This window comes from Eptatretus burgeri, chromosome 13, assembly GCF_056783735.1.
Source record: "Eptatretus burgeri isolate ZD-2024b chromosome 13, Ebu_testis_v1, whole genome shotgun sequence".
In the NCBI taxonomy this organism is placed as follows: domain Eukaryota; kingdom Metazoa; phylum Chordata; class Myxini; order Myxiniformes; family Myxinidae; genus Eptatretus; species Eptatretus burgeri.
This window is the reverse complement of record NC_140973.1, coordinates 9,069,416-9,087,780: the sequence shown is the minus strand read 5'-3', so window position 1 is coordinate 9,087,780 and position 18,365 is coordinate 9,069,416. Positions and strand designations below refer to the sequence as shown.

General features: G+C 41.0%; 1 protein-coding gene across 3 annotated transcripts in view; it reads right to left on the bottom strand.

The window, feature by feature from the left end:
* LOC147013795 (pyridoxal phosphate phosphatase PHOSPHO2-like) overlaps positions 1-18,365 on the bottom strand; it is a 49,930-nt gene that overhangs the window by 27,623 nt on the left and 3,942 nt on the right. Inside the window, exon 1 of one of the 3 annotated variants that reach the window (XM_085851026.1) lies at positions 6,067-6,156. The exons of the other annotated variants lie outside the window; for them this stretch is intronic. Coding sequence (XP_085707152.1) covers positions 6,067-6,134 — 68 coding nt within the window. The 5' untranslated portion in view covers positions 6,135-6,156. Of the gene's footprint in view, positions 1-6,066; positions 6,157-18,365 lie in introns of those variants that run through there. 3 annotated transcript variants of the gene reach the window in all.

The following is an 18,365-nucleotide window of genomic DNA, read 5'->3' as shown; positions in this document are numbered from 1 at the left end:
GATAGCTACCCAGCAGCCAAGCTGCCATATGCAAGAAGAAGAGAAGAAGATGCAGAGGATCGTCTTTCCAATTGCAGTGTCCCTTAAATAAATCATCAAGCCTGCCATGTTCACAGGAGGCAATCCCACAAGGATCAAAGTTCATTCATTGGTGGCAATCCATCGGGGTTTGTGTGGCACATACCTATCCACTCGGGCCTTGCACCGGCCCACCTGATGAGGAGTTTGCAGTATGGGCAGCTGCCCGTTCGGTGAGCTGAGATTGTTTTCCAGCACTTAAGTTGTGCAGAGATACAGCTCTTTCTCTCACGTACTTTTCAAGTATTTTGGCTTCTTTTAGAAGCTATGTGTGGCATTTTAGGTTGCAATAATTATCTCGCACACACAATATACTTTATGGTGCCCCAAATACCGCCATTTCTAGTGGTTTCTGTGTATGTGCACCGAGCATTTTGGGGCACCATAAAGTGCACCAGCACATACATCATTTAGATTGTCATGTTGTTGTAATTTAACCTCATCATCATATCTTTCTTAGCTTTCCCACCTAATAACTTTAAGGGTTACACTAATGGTCACCACTCATATTGGTTTGATTAAAAGTCATGGTACCTTCCATTAGATAAGCTACTAAAAAAGCTGAAGAACCTAAATCTGCCTGATAGATGTGACTACTCTTAGTCTGGCTCCTACCCTTTGACCTGCCTGGCTTGGTCAGACCTACCGGGAGCACGGCTCCAGCCAGTATAGCTCTCTGAGTCACAGGAGTATGCAAGCTTCCCCACTACAATCAAAGTGGTAGTCACGATCAGGGAAGTAATGCATAAGGGAGATCAGTTCTGATGCATAAGGAAACTAACACTTTGTGTTCAATACAAATCTTGCTTTATTCAATACAAAGGATAATCTTGTTAAAATTAACAAATTTATCCACAATATATATATATTGATATAAATGTAGAGCAAGTATGTTCACCCTATTCTTTAAAAGAAACATTGAAATTCTTCGAGGGACACTTTCCAATATTTTTTATTAAACTCCTGTGGAATGGTCCATGCCTCTTCCAAGAGTTTGGTAAAGTTTAGACCAATAAGTACCTCCTCCATGCTTCTTTGGTTGGCTCCAATTGTTGGTTTCAAGCAAAGCTCTTTATACGTTTTAGTTTTTTGTGGTTTCCCATACCATCTTCGATTTAAATTTGTTTGCAAATTATTATAGGCTGATGACTGTACATTTGTCAGCAATTCAGCTTCTGATTTACAGCAAGCTCTCAATCGATTTTCAGCAACAATGACCAACTTTGACTGAACAATCAATCAAAACTAAAACTGAAATTTTACATCAACTAATCTTTCTTCAAAATTTTGAACCCCCCCCCCCCCTGCTTTGCCATCGATGGCATGCGTTAAAATTGGTGGACAACTTTGTCTATCTTGGTAGCAATATTTCAAATTCCCTCAGCTATGATCGTGAAATTAGTTGTCGTATCTCAGCAGTGGCCGTAAGCTTCAGCAAACTGCGGGGTCATGTGTGGTGCTCCAAATGGCATCAATTTGAAAACAAAATTCACTCTGTACCTTACCGTGGTTTCATCTCCTCTTAGCTATGGACCTGAAACTTTCCACCTGTATGCCAACTAAATTAAATGGCTCAATGCAATGCAGCAACATCACATGCGTCAAATTCTGAAAATCAATTGGTCTGACTTTGTATCTTAACGAGAAGTTGAGCACACTTTGAACTTTAAACTGATATTTGTGCATCTGGTCAGAGCAAAGCTGAGTTGGGTCGGCCACGTGTGTCATATGGACGACAACAGACTGCCACAATCAATTGTCTATTCTAAAATTCGCAATCGTGGTGGTCAATATCTACACGACAGAGACTATCTCAAAATAATTTTGAGGAAAAAAAAGTGAAGTTAATGGGAACAATCTTGTCACCATCGAAAGAATTGGAAAGACTCGTGTGAAAAAGGCATTGCAAAAATGATCGATAAGCAAAATTATATTTTCGATCAACATAGTCATGATCTAAATCACCCTTGTAACCCCAATCAATAATCGTCGACTTCTTTAATTCCTTATAATAATTGGAATAATTTGTTGTAACTAAATGACTGTACGAATTGGCCTTATCCCATAGTCCAATTTCTGTATTTTTGTGCGTATTTTAGACTTTTCGTTTTCTTTCCCTTTCTTAACGGAGGTTTTCCCACTGCAGCACATCCTTTAAGTCCTGATTTCAAAAGTGACCTTCCATATAAACCCCGCCCCCCCCTAAAAAAACACATAGTATCTGATCCAGGATCTTTATACTACAAGAGAGCCATTTGGCTGTGTGTGTGTTGCCATTTTTCTCAGAGATCATGTAACGGATCTTAGTCAAACTTTCAGAGGTTCATCAGTGAGTGCCTGGGAGTGTTTTCGGCCAAAAATGTTTTTGAGAAATCTGAAAGAAAAAGAAGGTTCGATTTTTTTTTGGGGGGGGGGGAGAGATTTCTATTAATCGCTCGAAAGTGCCTAAGCCTTTGTACATATGTGAAAAGTAATATTAAATTGATCCTTGATCCCATTCCTTGGTGGGTGTTGGGAAATGTTTTCGGCACACACAAAATTTTTTTTTTTAATCTTCAAAAATGACAACAGCAGAGAACAGCAATGGGATTAGAACAACACACGAAGAAGATCAAAATAAAAATGCAAAATGCAAAGCCATTTGTATTCAGACGTCTTCTTCTTCAGATGTATTCAGGGTTGGACGCACGCGAAAGTTCAGAGTTCCAATCAATTAATCTTTGTGATTGGCTACAAAGTGTTACTTGTTCACATTTCTCTTCCTGCGCAACGCCGGGTAAATTTGCTCGTATATGGGTCAATGAAAACCATGGTCCGTGAAGCCGTATGACTATCTGCCAATTAATTATACTAGTGCGGGTCCGTCGGGGCGGGCCCGTCGGGGCATGCCAGTATATGCAGCTTCGTGCCTGCAGTATCAGGTCCCCAGCATCAATTGTGACGTCATATCAAACGAAGAAGAAGAATTGTGACGACCCCGTCTCTCTCGCCCTCCCCCGCTACTCTCTCTCCCCTCTCTTGCCCCCCTCTCTCTCCCCCTCCTCTCTCGCCCCTCTCTCTGTAAATGTAGTCACAAATGTCTACAAAGCACAACAATAATAAATAATAAGGCACATACTCAGGTCCCCAGTGTCGATTGTGACGTCATACCAAACGAAGAAGAAAAAGAATTGTGACGTCAATCGTGCCAAAAAATAAGAAAATAAACAAACATTAATTGTGACGTCATTCGTGATGTCATAGCACCGTGTCCTGTCATTGGTTGACAGATAAATTGCCGTAACTTGGGAACCGCTTGTCCGATTGATATCAAACCTTGAAAAGGCACATCTGCAGGGCCCCGGCAATATTCCTGGCAAGTTTCAATGAGATCGGACCGTCAATCGTCAAGAAACGGCGGTCGCAGACAAACAGACAGACCCACGGAGATTGCTGGAATTATAGATAGCTATTACTTGAACACAGTATGCTGGTTGCAAACTACACATATGTCGATGAATTAAACACTATTGGAATGTACCTTCCACGGTAAAGCCTTCTGTGTGACTATATGTCGATTAATTACGTACTGTTTGAATGTCGATTGCACCCTGACTTCACAAACGTTTATGAATTAAGTAATATTGCAAGGTACTTTGACGCTTTAAACTGCTGAGACCCCTTCGACCATTGAAGATCCTTTCAGACCCCTCAAGACACCGAAGACCCTAAAGACCCAGATGACCCTGAACACCCAAAAGAACCCGAAGACCCAAAATACCCTTTAAGACCCATTAAGCCCCCTTTTACCTTTAAGACCCTGAAGATCGCCTTTACCTTTAAGACCTTTTTGACACTTAACAGCTTGAGATCCCCTCACCGTTTGGACCTTTTATACCCTTTTGACCTTAACACCCATTCAACTCCTTGAGACCCCTTTCACCTTAACACCATTCAAACCACTTACACCATTAAGACAGATTAGATAGCTGAACTTGACCAGAGCTTGAGACTACTTGGATCTTTTTATATGAAAAATAAATATGTTACCAATATTAAAAATGAATTTGTACATGAGAAATGTTTGTATTGTGATTGGTGTAAATCATGACAACACAGCAAATCTGCAACGTAAATCTCTGTAACGATCTGTGGAGAGGCGAACGTTGCGAGCCGATCCACACTAGTGAATATATGCCATTGGGTCTTCATATAGATATATAGATATATATATATATATATATATATATATATATATATATATATATATATATATATATATATATATATATATATATATATGGAAAAGAAAGACCCACCCACATCTCACCTGTGAATGAAAAGGAAATAGCCAATCAGCTCTCACCGAATCAACGAAACCCTGGTGGCTAGGATAATATAAATAAATTGACACCTCCCATGCTCCTCTAGCCGAAACTGCTGCGTAAAGCAACCAAGGACTGTCACACCTCCTCCTCCATGCTTCACGGTGGGAACCATACGTGCAGAGATCATCCATTCACCTTCTCTGCGTCTCACAAAGACACGGCGGTGAGAAGCAAAAATCTCAAATATGGACTCATCAGACCAAAGGACAGATTTCCACCGGTCTAATGTCCATTGCTCGTGTTTCTTGGCTAAAGCAAGTCTCTTCTTATTATTGGTCTCCTTCAGTAGTGGTTTCTTTGCAGCAATTCGACCATGAAGGTCTGATTCACATAGTCTCCTATAAACAGTTGATGTTGAGATGTGTCTGTTACTTGAACTCTGTGAAGCATTTACTTGGGCTGCAATCTGAGGTGCAGTTAATTGGTGATTTCTGAGGCTGCTAACTCTAATAAACTTATCCTGTGCAGTAGAGGTACCTCTGGGTCTTCCTTTCCTGTGGCGGTCCTCATGAGAGCCAGTTTCATCATCATGCTTGATGGTTTTTGCAACTGCACTTGAAGAAACTTTCAAAGTTCTTGAAATTTTCCGGATTGATGACCTTCATGTCTTCAATCAATGATGAACTGTCGTTTCTCTTTGCTTAGTTGAGTTCTTGCCATAATATGGTACAGACAAAATAATGGTCTTTTACCAAATAGGGCTATTTACTGCATACCAAGCCTACCTTGTCACAACACAACTGCTTGGCTCAAACACATGAAGAAGGAAAGAAATTCCACAAATTAACTTTTCCCCAAGACACACCTGTTAATGGAAAAGCATTCCAGGTGACTAGCTCATGAAGCTGGTGGAGAGAATGCCAAGAGTGTGCAAAGCTGCCATCAAGGCAAAGGGTAACTACTTTGAAGAATCTAAAATGTAAAATATATTTTGATTTGTTTAACACTTTTTTTGATTACAACATAGTTTTGATGTATTCACTATTATTCTACAATGTAGAAAATAGTAAAGATAAAGAAAAAACCTTGAATGAGTCGGTGTGTCTAAACTTTTGATTGGTACTCTGTATTTTTACATATCTATATATATATACTAGGATATACCCATGCTCCGCACGGAGTTGAATGGGCGGCAAAAGGTGGATGAGGCATAATAGTTGATGTTATGGGAAGCTGGGGAGGGTGTCATTAGGGATGTGATGCACTATGGTTACCTGTCCTGAGTTTTCTAAAAGACCTCCCTGTAGATGACATTTTGGGTGAGTGTCTTGTTGCTGAATAGTCCTTGTGAGGAATTATTGTCCACTTTGATAGATATATAGGAGTATCCTCTTGTACGTGAAAATGCAACATATAGATGGCCATGGGAGAACACGGGCTGGGAGGTATATTCCGAGTTTGTCAAATGTTTGGCCCTGGGATTTGTTTATGGTCATCGAGTATGCGAGTCTGACTGGAAATTGCATCTTCTGCAGTGTTACTGGAAGGTTGGCGTTTGATGGGGAAAGTTTAACATGATATAGGCCTAGCCCTAGACTGAACAGGAGCAGTAATATTTAAAAAAAATAAATCTATACTTTAAATACAATGTTTATTGTTACATTTTTTATGTCAAATTCACCTTCTGAGGTAGTCAGCATGTGCAGAAGAGGGTTTAACATTGCAGACGCTGTTTTCTCGGAGTGGCATTACGCCTCTCGGCGGTGACGGTCTGTCGATGACAGACGTAATGACATCAGTGAATGACCGTTGATGTCATGATGGAATTACGCCTCTCAGCGGTGATGTCACACGTCGCCATGCAAACGAATGTAAAAATTAGAAAATCGCTCCAAATTCCCAAACCTGTCCGTCCGGCATGATCTCACATAGCCCATGCTGTTCAGTAGACCACAGAGCAACCGCATGCCGAAAGTGGAGACAATCCATCCAGCAGTTTTGGAGGAGATACGTCAAATTACGCGCACACGTTAACAGAAATAATACAGATTTTTTTTTTTTTTGAGAAAAATTCCAGGGACAGAGAAAAAGCCCCTTTATATGGTATCCATGTGGCAAAATATAGAAAAGAAGGGACATTGCATGGCTTGTGGAAAATGCCAGACGATAGAAAATAAGGCACATTCAAAAAAATTTCATGTGCATGCTGTATGCACTCCCCTTGTGTTCTTCACAGGAATCAAGTAATGCTCAAGAAAAGTTCACATAAAGGGGCACCAATTTTTTAAACAATTTAATCACACACATGCACATAATCATATGTGTTAACATTTTCCAGGTACACAAACAAAAATAAATATATAAAAAATGATGTACTGACGGCTTTTAGCCTATATACACCACACGGCCAAAAGTATAGTGGTCTTTCTGTCTTCAACTGTCTCCTCTCCGGTCTCGCCCCACCCTGCTCTGTCTGTGATTTGTCCCCACCATATTTCCGCAGGGCATTCAAGGTCTGCCAACAACCCCCTTCTGGTAAAACTATCAAAATCACAAATCACTGCTCACCTTTACCATTTCATTCCTCTTTTTTCCCACCTTTGGCATAAACTCCCTCACTCTGTTCAATCCCATTCTTCCCTCCAGGCCTTCAAAACAGCTGTTCTTCACCACCACCTCTTATCGTCCCCCATCCAAAACCTCAATCTTTTCTACCCCCAGTTAATCCACCCCAAACCCATCTCTTTCAAATTCCCTGCGTTCCTTCCTGAAAGTCCCTGTAATATCCATCTTGAATACCCCGTCTTCCCCGCCCCATCCCTCTCCCTTCCACAGATCTTCTAATGTCTATGTTCCCCAGTGTTTTGTCCTTCCCGCTCCCGCCCCTCTTGTCTCATGCACCCCTTGCTGTGCGTTAGCTCTCATACGAGCCTCGACAAGGAATACAACATATATATATATATATATATATACATATATATATATATATATATATATACATATATATATATATACATATATACATATATACATATATACATATATACATATATACATATATATATATATACATATATACATATATACATATATACATATATACATATATACATATATACATATATATATATATATACATATATACATATATATATATATATATATATATACATATATACATATATATATATATATATATATACATATATACATATATATATATACATATATATATATATATACATATATATATATATACATATATACATATATACATATATACATATATATATATATATATACATATATACATATATATATATACATATATACATATATATATATATATACATATATACATATATACATATATATATATATACATATATACATATATACATATATATATATATACATATATACATATATACATATATATACATATATACATATATACATATATATACATATATATACATATATATATACATACATATATATACATATATACATATATACATACATACATACATACATATATATTGTTGCGGGCCGGAGGTCCGGTGGCGAGAACGACCACGAGGTGGGTGAAGTTACGTCGTCTCGACCAGACTCCCGGAATTGTAGGCCGTCGCTTAACCGACCGTGGATGCCAATACCTCAACCGCATAGCGCAGGGTCTTCCTGCCCGGTGTAATCAGTTTACCAAATTAACCACGTGGTTTCGAGTACCAGGGAACCACGCCCTCAGTACGGCTTGCCTGAACCGGATCACTCTACCAACTACAGTGGAGGACCAACTACCAACTCCAGATCGGATGCAGCCGAGCGGAACTGCCAAGGACGTACCGGCTAGAATGAACACATTATCGGGGATAAAGACCCGACTAAACTCAGATCCGAACCATGCTGGACCAATGAAGGAAAAGACAAAAACGAACTGGGAACATTTCTACAATGATTTATTTACACGAGGCGAGGAAAAACATGTGGCACAGGAACGAGTTTATTGGTGTGTTATGCAGGGGAAAGAAGAGAGGGATGTAGTGTGACAATTTTTACAGCAACTTATAAAAGTGGACACAGCAGATTTGTCGTGAGAATAATACAAGCAAGAATTACAGTAATCAAAAACTTAAACAGTTTTTACTTAATGGACAGGCGCCATACACTCAGACACACACTCGGACAAAATAAACCCAGTTGAATGGCAAAGGACTTTTGCAGCCACGGAGGGAGCGAGCTGAGGTCGCAGTTATTTTGGTACCTGAACGTTCCGAGGGGAGGGATGCTCCGTGGTGCGGCACCCGACAGAGGTCGTGCAGTTCGGCCCACAGCCGCACGTGTGGAGACCGTGTCTGCGAAGGAGCCCGGGTGGACAGCGCAGAGTCCAAGGTATGAACGGGGCTGCAGACAGAGACAGGACCCGACCGAGGCCTGGTCGAGGTCTTTTCAGCTCTCTCACAACCAACGAACGAACGAACTTTCAAATCCAACCAGCGAACCTCTTCCTCCCTCAACCAACAACGAACTCTCCGACTCTCACTCTACTCTGAGGATGGTGTCGTAATTTATAGATCTCCAAGATCGGGGAGGGTCCTTGGCGAAGCCGACATCATCGTCCATCCAGATTGGACAGGGCCTTCATGGGGTCCACCCTTCCTGGGCTGGGTTTCGACCAGGCCAGGAAAGCCCGCCCACTCCACGCGTGTCTGGACCCATCAAGAAGGAATTGGAACGTTTGAGGAAGCCGAGGAACTGGAACAGCGAACGCGAAGATTTTTCCTCGAGAAACGAGCCACCGGAGACAGCAGATGGACAATGGTGTGCTGTGGCCAACGAACCGAGGGCTGCAAGCGTTATGGTACCGTGGATCGTAATGGAGGGGATATAATGATTTATTAATCTAACTAAAAAAACATCGCAACGCACCCCAGTGTCTTCCCACTACACACAAGTTAGGGATCTATCTACACATATACTTAATGGAATAACTAACTTTGAGACAACTGTATGTTTGTATGCATACAGTTCCGAGAAATATATATATATATATATATATATATATCTATATATACACATAGCCAAATTATGTGTATATACACAAATTATGTGTATATTAATCCCTTGTGATGAGTGGATTTGGCTATTTCAGCCAAACCCATTGCTGACAGGTGTATAAAATCAAGCACACAGCCATGCAATCTCCATAGACAAACGTTGGAAGTAGAATGGGCCACACTGAAGAGCTCACTGACTTTCAATGTGTCACCATCATAGAATTCCACCTTTCCAACAAGTCAATGTCAAATTTCTGCCCTGCTAAAGCTACCCCGGTCAAGTGTAAGTGCTGTTATTGTGAAGTGGAAACGTCAAGCAGCAAAAAAAGTTCAGCCGTGAAGTGGTAGGCCACACAAGCTTAGAGAACATGACCATGCTGAAGCACGTAGCGTGGAGTGCTGAAGTAGTGAAGAGAGTGCTGAAGCGCGAAGCATGGAAAAATCATGTCGTCGGTTGGAACACTTACTACCGAGTTTCAAACTGACTCTGGAAGCAACATCAGCACTGTTCGTCGAGAGCGTCAGGAAATAGGTTTCCATGGCCGAGCAGCCGCACACACAAGCCGAAGACCACCATGCACAGTGCCAAGCGTCGGCTGGAGTGGTGTAAAGCTCACCGCCATTTGACTCTGGAGCAGTGGAAACGCGTTCTTTGAAGCGATGAATCACGCTTCACCATCTGGCAGTCCGATGGACGAATCTGGGTTTGGCGGATGTCAGAATGCTACCTGCCTGAATGCATAGTGCCAACTGTAAAAAATGGTCTGGGGCTGTTGGTCATGGTTCGGGTGAGGCCCCTTGGTTCCAGTGAAGGGAAATCTCAACGCTCCAGCATATAATGACATTCTGGACGATTCTGTGCTTCCAACTTTGTGGCAACAGTTTGGGGAAGGCCCCTTCCTGTTTCAGCATGACAATGCACCCGTGCACAAAGCGAGGTCCATACAGAAATGGTTTGTCGAGATCGGTGTGGAAGAACTTGACTGACCTGAACAGAGCCCTGACCTCAACCCCATCGAACACCTTTGGGATGAATTGGAAAGCCGACTGTGAGCCAGACTTAATCACCCAACATCAGTGCCCGACCTCACGAATGCTCTGGCTGAATGGAAGCAAATCCCCACAGCAATGTTCCAACTTAGAGTGGAAAGCTTTCCCAGAAGAGTAGAGGCTGTTATAGCAGCAAAGGGGGGGGGGGACCAACTACATATTCATTCCTATGATTTTGGAATTAGATTTTGGCCGAGCAGGTGTCCACATACTTTTGGCCATGTAGTGTATGTACGGTGCCTCTTTATGTGAACTTTTCTAGAGCATTACTTGGTTCCTCCTAAGAACACAAGGGTAGTGCAGCATACACATGAGATTTTTTGAATGTGCCTTATTTTCTATCTCTATGATTTTCCACAAGGCATGGAATGTCCCTTTTCTATCAATTGGCATTTTCCACAAGCTATGTAATGTCACTTATTTTCTATAGTTTTTACACATGGCACATACCATATAAAGGGGCCTTTCTATATCCCTGGCATTTTCCCCAAGAATCCTCTTCAAATCCGATTAATAAAAAAACAGCATTTCAGAAATGTGGCCTATGTTGACCTCAAAAATAATTGGTGGTTGAATTCAGTGAGCCTGTTCACATTTCATGTTGATGGAAAGAAAATTGACAATTTTAGAAGTTTCGCCCTTTGTTGATGGTAAAATTCAGTGACTTAATATGCAAATCCTCTTCAAATTTCAAGTTAATCGGATGAAAATTGAGGATTTTAGAAATGTGTTTCAGTATACACAGACAGAGTCCATAACCATGTTCCTCACAAACAGAGCCCATAACCATGTTCCTCACAAACATAGTCCATAACCATGTTCCTCATAGACAGAATCGATAACCATGCTCCTCATAGACAGAACCCATTAAAACCATGTTCCTCACAAACAGAGCCCATCACCATGTTCCTCACAAACATAGTCCATAACCATGTTCCTCATAGACAGAATCCATAACCATGCTCCTCATAGACAGAACCCATTAAAACCATGTTCCTCACAAACAGAGCCCATCACCATGTTCCTCACAGACAGTCCATAACTATGTTCTTCCGAGACAGAGCCGATAACTATGTTCCTCACAAACAGAGTCCATAACTATGTTCCTCACAAACAGAGTACATAACTATGTTCCTTATAGACAGAGCCCATAACTATGTTCCTCACAAACAGCGTCCATAACTATGTTCCTCACAAACAGAGTCCATAACTATGTTCCTCACAAACAGCGTCCATAACTATGTTCCTCACAAACAGAGCCCATAACTATGTTCCTCACAAACAGCGTCCATAACTATGTTCCTCACAAACAGAGTCCATAACTATGTTCCTCATAGACAGAGTCCATAACTATGTTCCTCATAGACAGAGTCCATAACTATGTTCCTCACAAACAGCGTCCATAACTATGTTCCTCACAAACAGAGTACATAACTATGTTCCTCATAGACAGAGCCCATAACTATGTTCCTCATAGACAGAGTCCATAACTATGTTCCTCACAAACAGAGTCCATAACTATGTTCCTCATAGACAGAGTCCATAACTATGTTCCTCATAGACAGAGCCCATAACTATGTTCCTCACAAACAGCGTCCATAACTATGTTCCTCACAAACAGAGTACATAACTATGTTCCTCATAGACAGAGCCCATAACTATGTTCCTCACAAACAGCGTCCATAACTATGTTCCTCACAAACAGAGTCCATAACTATGTTCCTCATAGACAGAGTCCATAACTATGTTCCTCACAAACAGCGTCCATAACTATGTTCCTCACAAACAGCGTCCATAACTATGTTCCTCACAAACAGCGTCCATAACTATGTTCCTCACAGAGTCCATAACTATGTTAATCATAGACAGAGCCCATAACTATGTTCCTCACAAACAGCGTCCATAACTATGTTCCTCACAAACAGAGTACATAACTATGTTCCTCATAGACAGAGTCCATAACTATGTTCCTCACAAACAGAGTACATAACTATGTTCCTCATAGACAGAGCCCATAACTATGTTCCTCATAGACAGAGTCCATAACTATGTTCCTCACAAACAGAGTACATAACTATGTTCCTCACAGACAGTCCATAACTATGTTCCTCACAGACAGTCCATAACTATGTTCCTCACAAACAGAGCCCATCACCATGTTCCTCACAAACAGAGCCCATCACCATGTTCCTCACAAACAGAGCCCATCACCATGTTCCTCACAAACAGAGCCCATAACCATGTTCCTCACAAACAGAGTCCATAACTATGTTCCTCACAAACAGAGTACATAACTATGTTCCTCATAGACAGAGCCCATAACTATGTTCCTCACAAACAGAGTACATAACTATGTTCCTCATAGACAGAGCCCATAACTATGTTCCTCACAGACAGTCCATAACTATGTTCCTCACAGACAGTCCATAACTATGTTCCTCACAGACAGTCCATAACTATGTTCCTCACAAACAGAGCCCATCACCATGTTCCTCACAAACAGAGTCCATAACTATGTTCCTCACAAACAGAGTACATAACTATGTTCCTCATAGACAGAGCCCATAACTATGTTCCTCACAAACAGAGTACATAACTATGTTCCTCACAGACAGTCCATAACTATGTTCCTCACAGACAGTCCATAACTATGTTCCTCACAAACAGAGTACATAACTATGTTCCTCATAGACAGAGCCCATAACTATGTTCCTCATAAACAGAATCCATAACTATGTTCCTCACAAACAGTCCATAACTATGTTCCTCACAGACAGTCCATAACTATGTTCCTCACAGACAGTCCATAACTATGTTCCTCAAAGACAGTCCATAACTATGTTCCTCATAGACAGAGCCCATAACTATGTTCCTCATAGACAGAGTCCATAACTATGTTCCTCACAAACAGAGTACATAACTATGTTCCTCATAGACAGAGTCCATAACTATGTTCCTCACAAACAGCGTCCATAACTATGTTCCTCATAGACAGAGCCCATAACTATGTTCCTCACAAACAGCGTCCATAACTATGTTCCTCACAAACAGAGTCCATAACTATGTTCCTCATAGACAGAGTCCATAACTATGTTCCTCACAAACAGAGTCCATAACTATGTTCCTCACAAACAGCGTCCATAACTATGTTCCTCACAAACAGCGTCCATAACTATGTTCCTCACAAACAGCGCCCATAACTATGTTCCTCACAAACAGCGCCCATAACTATGTTCCTCACAAACAGCGTCCATAACTATGTTCCTCACAAACAGAGTACATAACTATGTTCCTCATAGACAGAGTCCAAAACTATGTTCCTCATAGACAGAGTCCATAACTATGTTCCTCATAGACAGAGCCCATAACTATGTTCCTCATAGACAGAGTCCATGACTATGTTCCTCACAAACAGAGTACATAACTATGTTCCTCACAGACAGTCCATAACTATGTTCCTCACAGACAGTCCATAACTATGTTCCTCACAGACAGTCCATAACTATGTTCCTCACAAACAGAGCCCATAACTATGTTCCTCACAGACAGTCCATAACTATGTTCCTCACAAACAGAGCCCATAACTATGTTCCTCACAAACAGAGCCCATAACCATGTTCCTCACAAACAGAGTCCATAACTATGTTCCTCACAAACAGAGTACATAACTATGTTCCTCATAGACAGAGCCCATAACTATGTTCCTCATAAACAGAATCCATAACTATGTTCCTCACAAACAGTCCATAACTATGTTCCTCACAGACAGTCCATAACTATGTTCCTCACAGACAGTCCATAACTATGTTCCTCACAGACAGTCCATAACTATGTTCCTCAAAGACAGTCCATAACTATGTTCCTCATAGACAGCGTCCATAACTATGTTCCTCATAGACAGAGCGCATAACTATGTTCCTCATAGACAGAGTCCATAACTATGTTCCTCACAAACAGAGTACATAACTATGTTCCTCATAGACAGAGTCCATAACTATGTTCCTCACAAACAGCGTCCATAACTATGTTCCTCATAGACAGAGCCCATAACTATGTTCCTCACAAACAGCGTCCATAACTATGTTCCTCACAAACAGAGTCCATAACTATGTTCCTCATAGACAGAGTCCATAACTATGTTCCTCACAAACAGAGTCCATAACTATGTTCCTCACAAACAGCGTCCATAACTATGTTCCTCACAAACAGCGTCCATAACTATGTTCCTCACAAACAGCGTCCATAACTATGTTCCTCACAAACAGAGTCCATAACTATGTTCCTCATAGACAGAGCCCATAACTATGTTCCTCACAAACAGCGTCCATAACTATGTTCCTCACAAACAGAGTACATAACTATGTTCCTCATAGACAGAGTCCATAACTATGTTCCTCATAGACAGAGTCCATAACTATGTTCCTCACAAACAGAGTACATAACTATGTTCCTCATAGACAGAGCCCATAACTATGTTCCTCACAAACAGATTCCATAACTATGTTCCTCATAGACAGAGCCCATAACTATGTTCCTCATAGACAGAGCCCATAACTATGTTCCTCACAAACAGCGTCCATAACTATGTTCCTCACAAACAGAGTACATAACTATGTTCCTCATAGACAGAGCCCATAACTATGTTCCTCACAAACAGCGTCCATAACTATGTTCCTCACAAACAGCGTCCATAACTATGTTCCTCACAAACAGCGTCCATAACTATGTTCCTCACAAACAGCGTCCATAACTATGTTCCTCACAAACAGCGTCCATAACTATGTTCCTCACAAACAGAGTACATAACTATGTTCCTCATAGACAGAGTCCATAACTATGTTCCTCACAAACAGAGTACATAACTATGTTCCTCATAGACAGAGCCCATAACTATGTTCCTCATAGACAGAGTCCATAACTATGTTCCTCACAAACAGAGTACATAACTATGTTCCTCACAGACAGTCCATAACTATGTTCCTCACAGACAGTCCATAACTATGTTCCTCACAAACAGAGCCCATCACCATGTTCCTCACAAACAGAGCCCATCACCATGTTCCTCACAAACAGAGCCCATAACCATGTTCCTCACAAACAGAGTCCATAACTATGTTCCTCACAAACAGAGTACATAACTATGTTCCTCATAGACAGAGCCCATAACTATGTTCCTCACAAACAGAGTACATAACTATGTTCCTCATAGACAGAGCCCATAACTATGTTCCTCACAGACAGTCCATAACTATGTTCCTCACAGACAGTCCATAACTATGTTCCTCACAGACAGTCCATAACTATGTTCCTCACAAACAGAGCCCATCACCATGTTCCTCACAAACAGAGTCCATAACTATGTTCCTCACAAACAGAGTACATAACTATGTTCCTCATAGACAGAGCCCATAACTATGTTCCTCACAAACAGAGTACATAACTATGTTCCTCACAGACAGTCCATAACTATGTTCCTCACAGACAGTCCATAACTATGTTCCTCACAGACAGTCCATAACTATGTTCCTCACAGACAGTCCATAACTATGTTCCTCACAAACAGAGTACATAACTATGTTCCTCATAGACAGAGCCCATAACTATGTTCCTCATAAACAGAATCCATAACTATGTTCCTCACAAACAGTCCATAACTATGTTCCTCACAGACAGTCCATAACTATGTTCCTCACAGACAGTCCATAACTATGTTCCTCACAGACAGTCCATAACTATGTTCCTCAAAGACAGTCCATAACTATGTTCCTCATAGACAGCGTCCATAACTATGTTCCTCATAGACAGAGCCCATAACTATGTTCCTCATAGACAGAGTCCATAACTATGTTCCTCACAAACAGAGTACATAACTATGTTCCTCACAAACAGAGTACATAACTATGTTCCTCACAAACAGAGTACATAACTATGTTCCTCACAAACAGCGTCCATAACTATGTTCCTCATAGACAGAGCCCATAACTATGTTCCTCACAAACAGCGTCCATAACTATGTTCCTCACAAACAGAGTCCATAACTATGTTCCTCATAGACAGAGTCCATAACTATGTTTCTCACAAACAGAGTCCATAACTATGTTCCTCACAAACAGCGTCCATAACTATGTTCCTCACAAACAGCGTCCATAACTATGTTCCTCACAAACAGCGTCCATAACTATGTTCCTCACAAACAGCGTCCATAACTATGTTCCTCACAAACAGAGTACATAACTATGTTCCTCATAGACAGAGTCCATAACTATGTTCCTCATAGACAGAGTCCATAACTATGTTCCTCACAAACAGAGTACATAACTATGTTCCTCATAGACAGAGCCCATAACTATGTTCCTCATAGACAGAGTCCATGACTATGTTCCTCACAAACAGAGTACATAACTATGTTCCTCACAGACAGTCCATAACTATGTTCCTCACAGACAGTCCATAACTATGTTCCTCACAGACAGTCCATAACTATGTTCCTCACAAACAGAGCCCATAACTATGTTCCTCACAGACAGTCCATAACTATGTTCCTCACAAACAGAGCCCATAACTATGTTCCTCACAAACAGAGCCCATAACCATGTTCCTCACAAACAGAGTCCATAACTATGTTCCTCACAAACAGAGTACATAACTATGTTCCTCACAGACAGAGCCCATAACTATGTTCCTCATAAACAGAATCCATAACTATGTTCCTCACAAACAGTCCATAACTATGTTCCTCACAGACAGTCCATAACTATGTTCCTCACAGACAGTCCATAACTATGTTCCTCACAGACAGTCCATAACTATGTTCCTCAAAGACAGTCCATAACTATGTTCCTCATAGACAGCGTCCATAACTATGTTCCTCATAGACAGAGCGCATAACTATGTTCCTCATAGACAGAGTCCATAACTATGTTCCTCACAAACAGAGTACATAACTATGTTCCTCATAGACAGAGTCCATAACTATGTTCCTCACAAACAGCGTCCATAACTATGTTCCTCATAGACAGAGCCCATAACTATGTTCCTCACAAACAGCGTCCATAACTATGTTCCTCACAAACAGAGTCCATAACTATGTTCCTCATAGACAGAGTCCATAACTATGTTCCTCACAAACAGAGTCCATAACTATGTTCCTCACAAACAGCGTCCATAACTATGTTCCTCACAAACAGCGTCCATAACTATGTTCCTCACAAACAGCGTCCATAACTATGTTCCTCACAAACAGAGTCCATAACTATGTTCCTCATAGACAGAGCCCATAACTATGTTCCTCACAAACAGCGTCCATAACTATGTTCCTCACAAACAGAGTACATAACTATGTTCCTCATAGACAGAGTCCATAACTATGTTCCTCATAGACAGAGTCCATAACTATGTTCCTCACAAACAGAGTACATAACTATGTTCCTCATAGACAGAGCCCATAACTATGTTCCTCACAAACAGAGTCCATAACTACGTTCCTCATAGACAGAGCCCATAACTATGTTCCTCACAAACAGCGTCCATAACTATGTTCCTCACAAACAGAGTACATAACTATGTTCCTCATAGACAGAGTCCATAACTATGTTCCTCATAGACAGAGTCCATAACTATGTTCCTCACAAACAGAGTACATAACTATGTTCCTCATAGACAGAGCCCATAACTATGTTCCTCATAGACAGAGTCCATGACTATGTTCCTCACAAACAGAGTACATAACTATGTTCCTCACAGACAGTCCATAACTATGTTCCTCACAGACAGTCCATAACTATGTTCCTCACAGACAGTCCATAACTATGTTCCTCACAAACAGAGCCCATAACGATGTTCCTCACAAACAGAGCCCATAACCATGTTC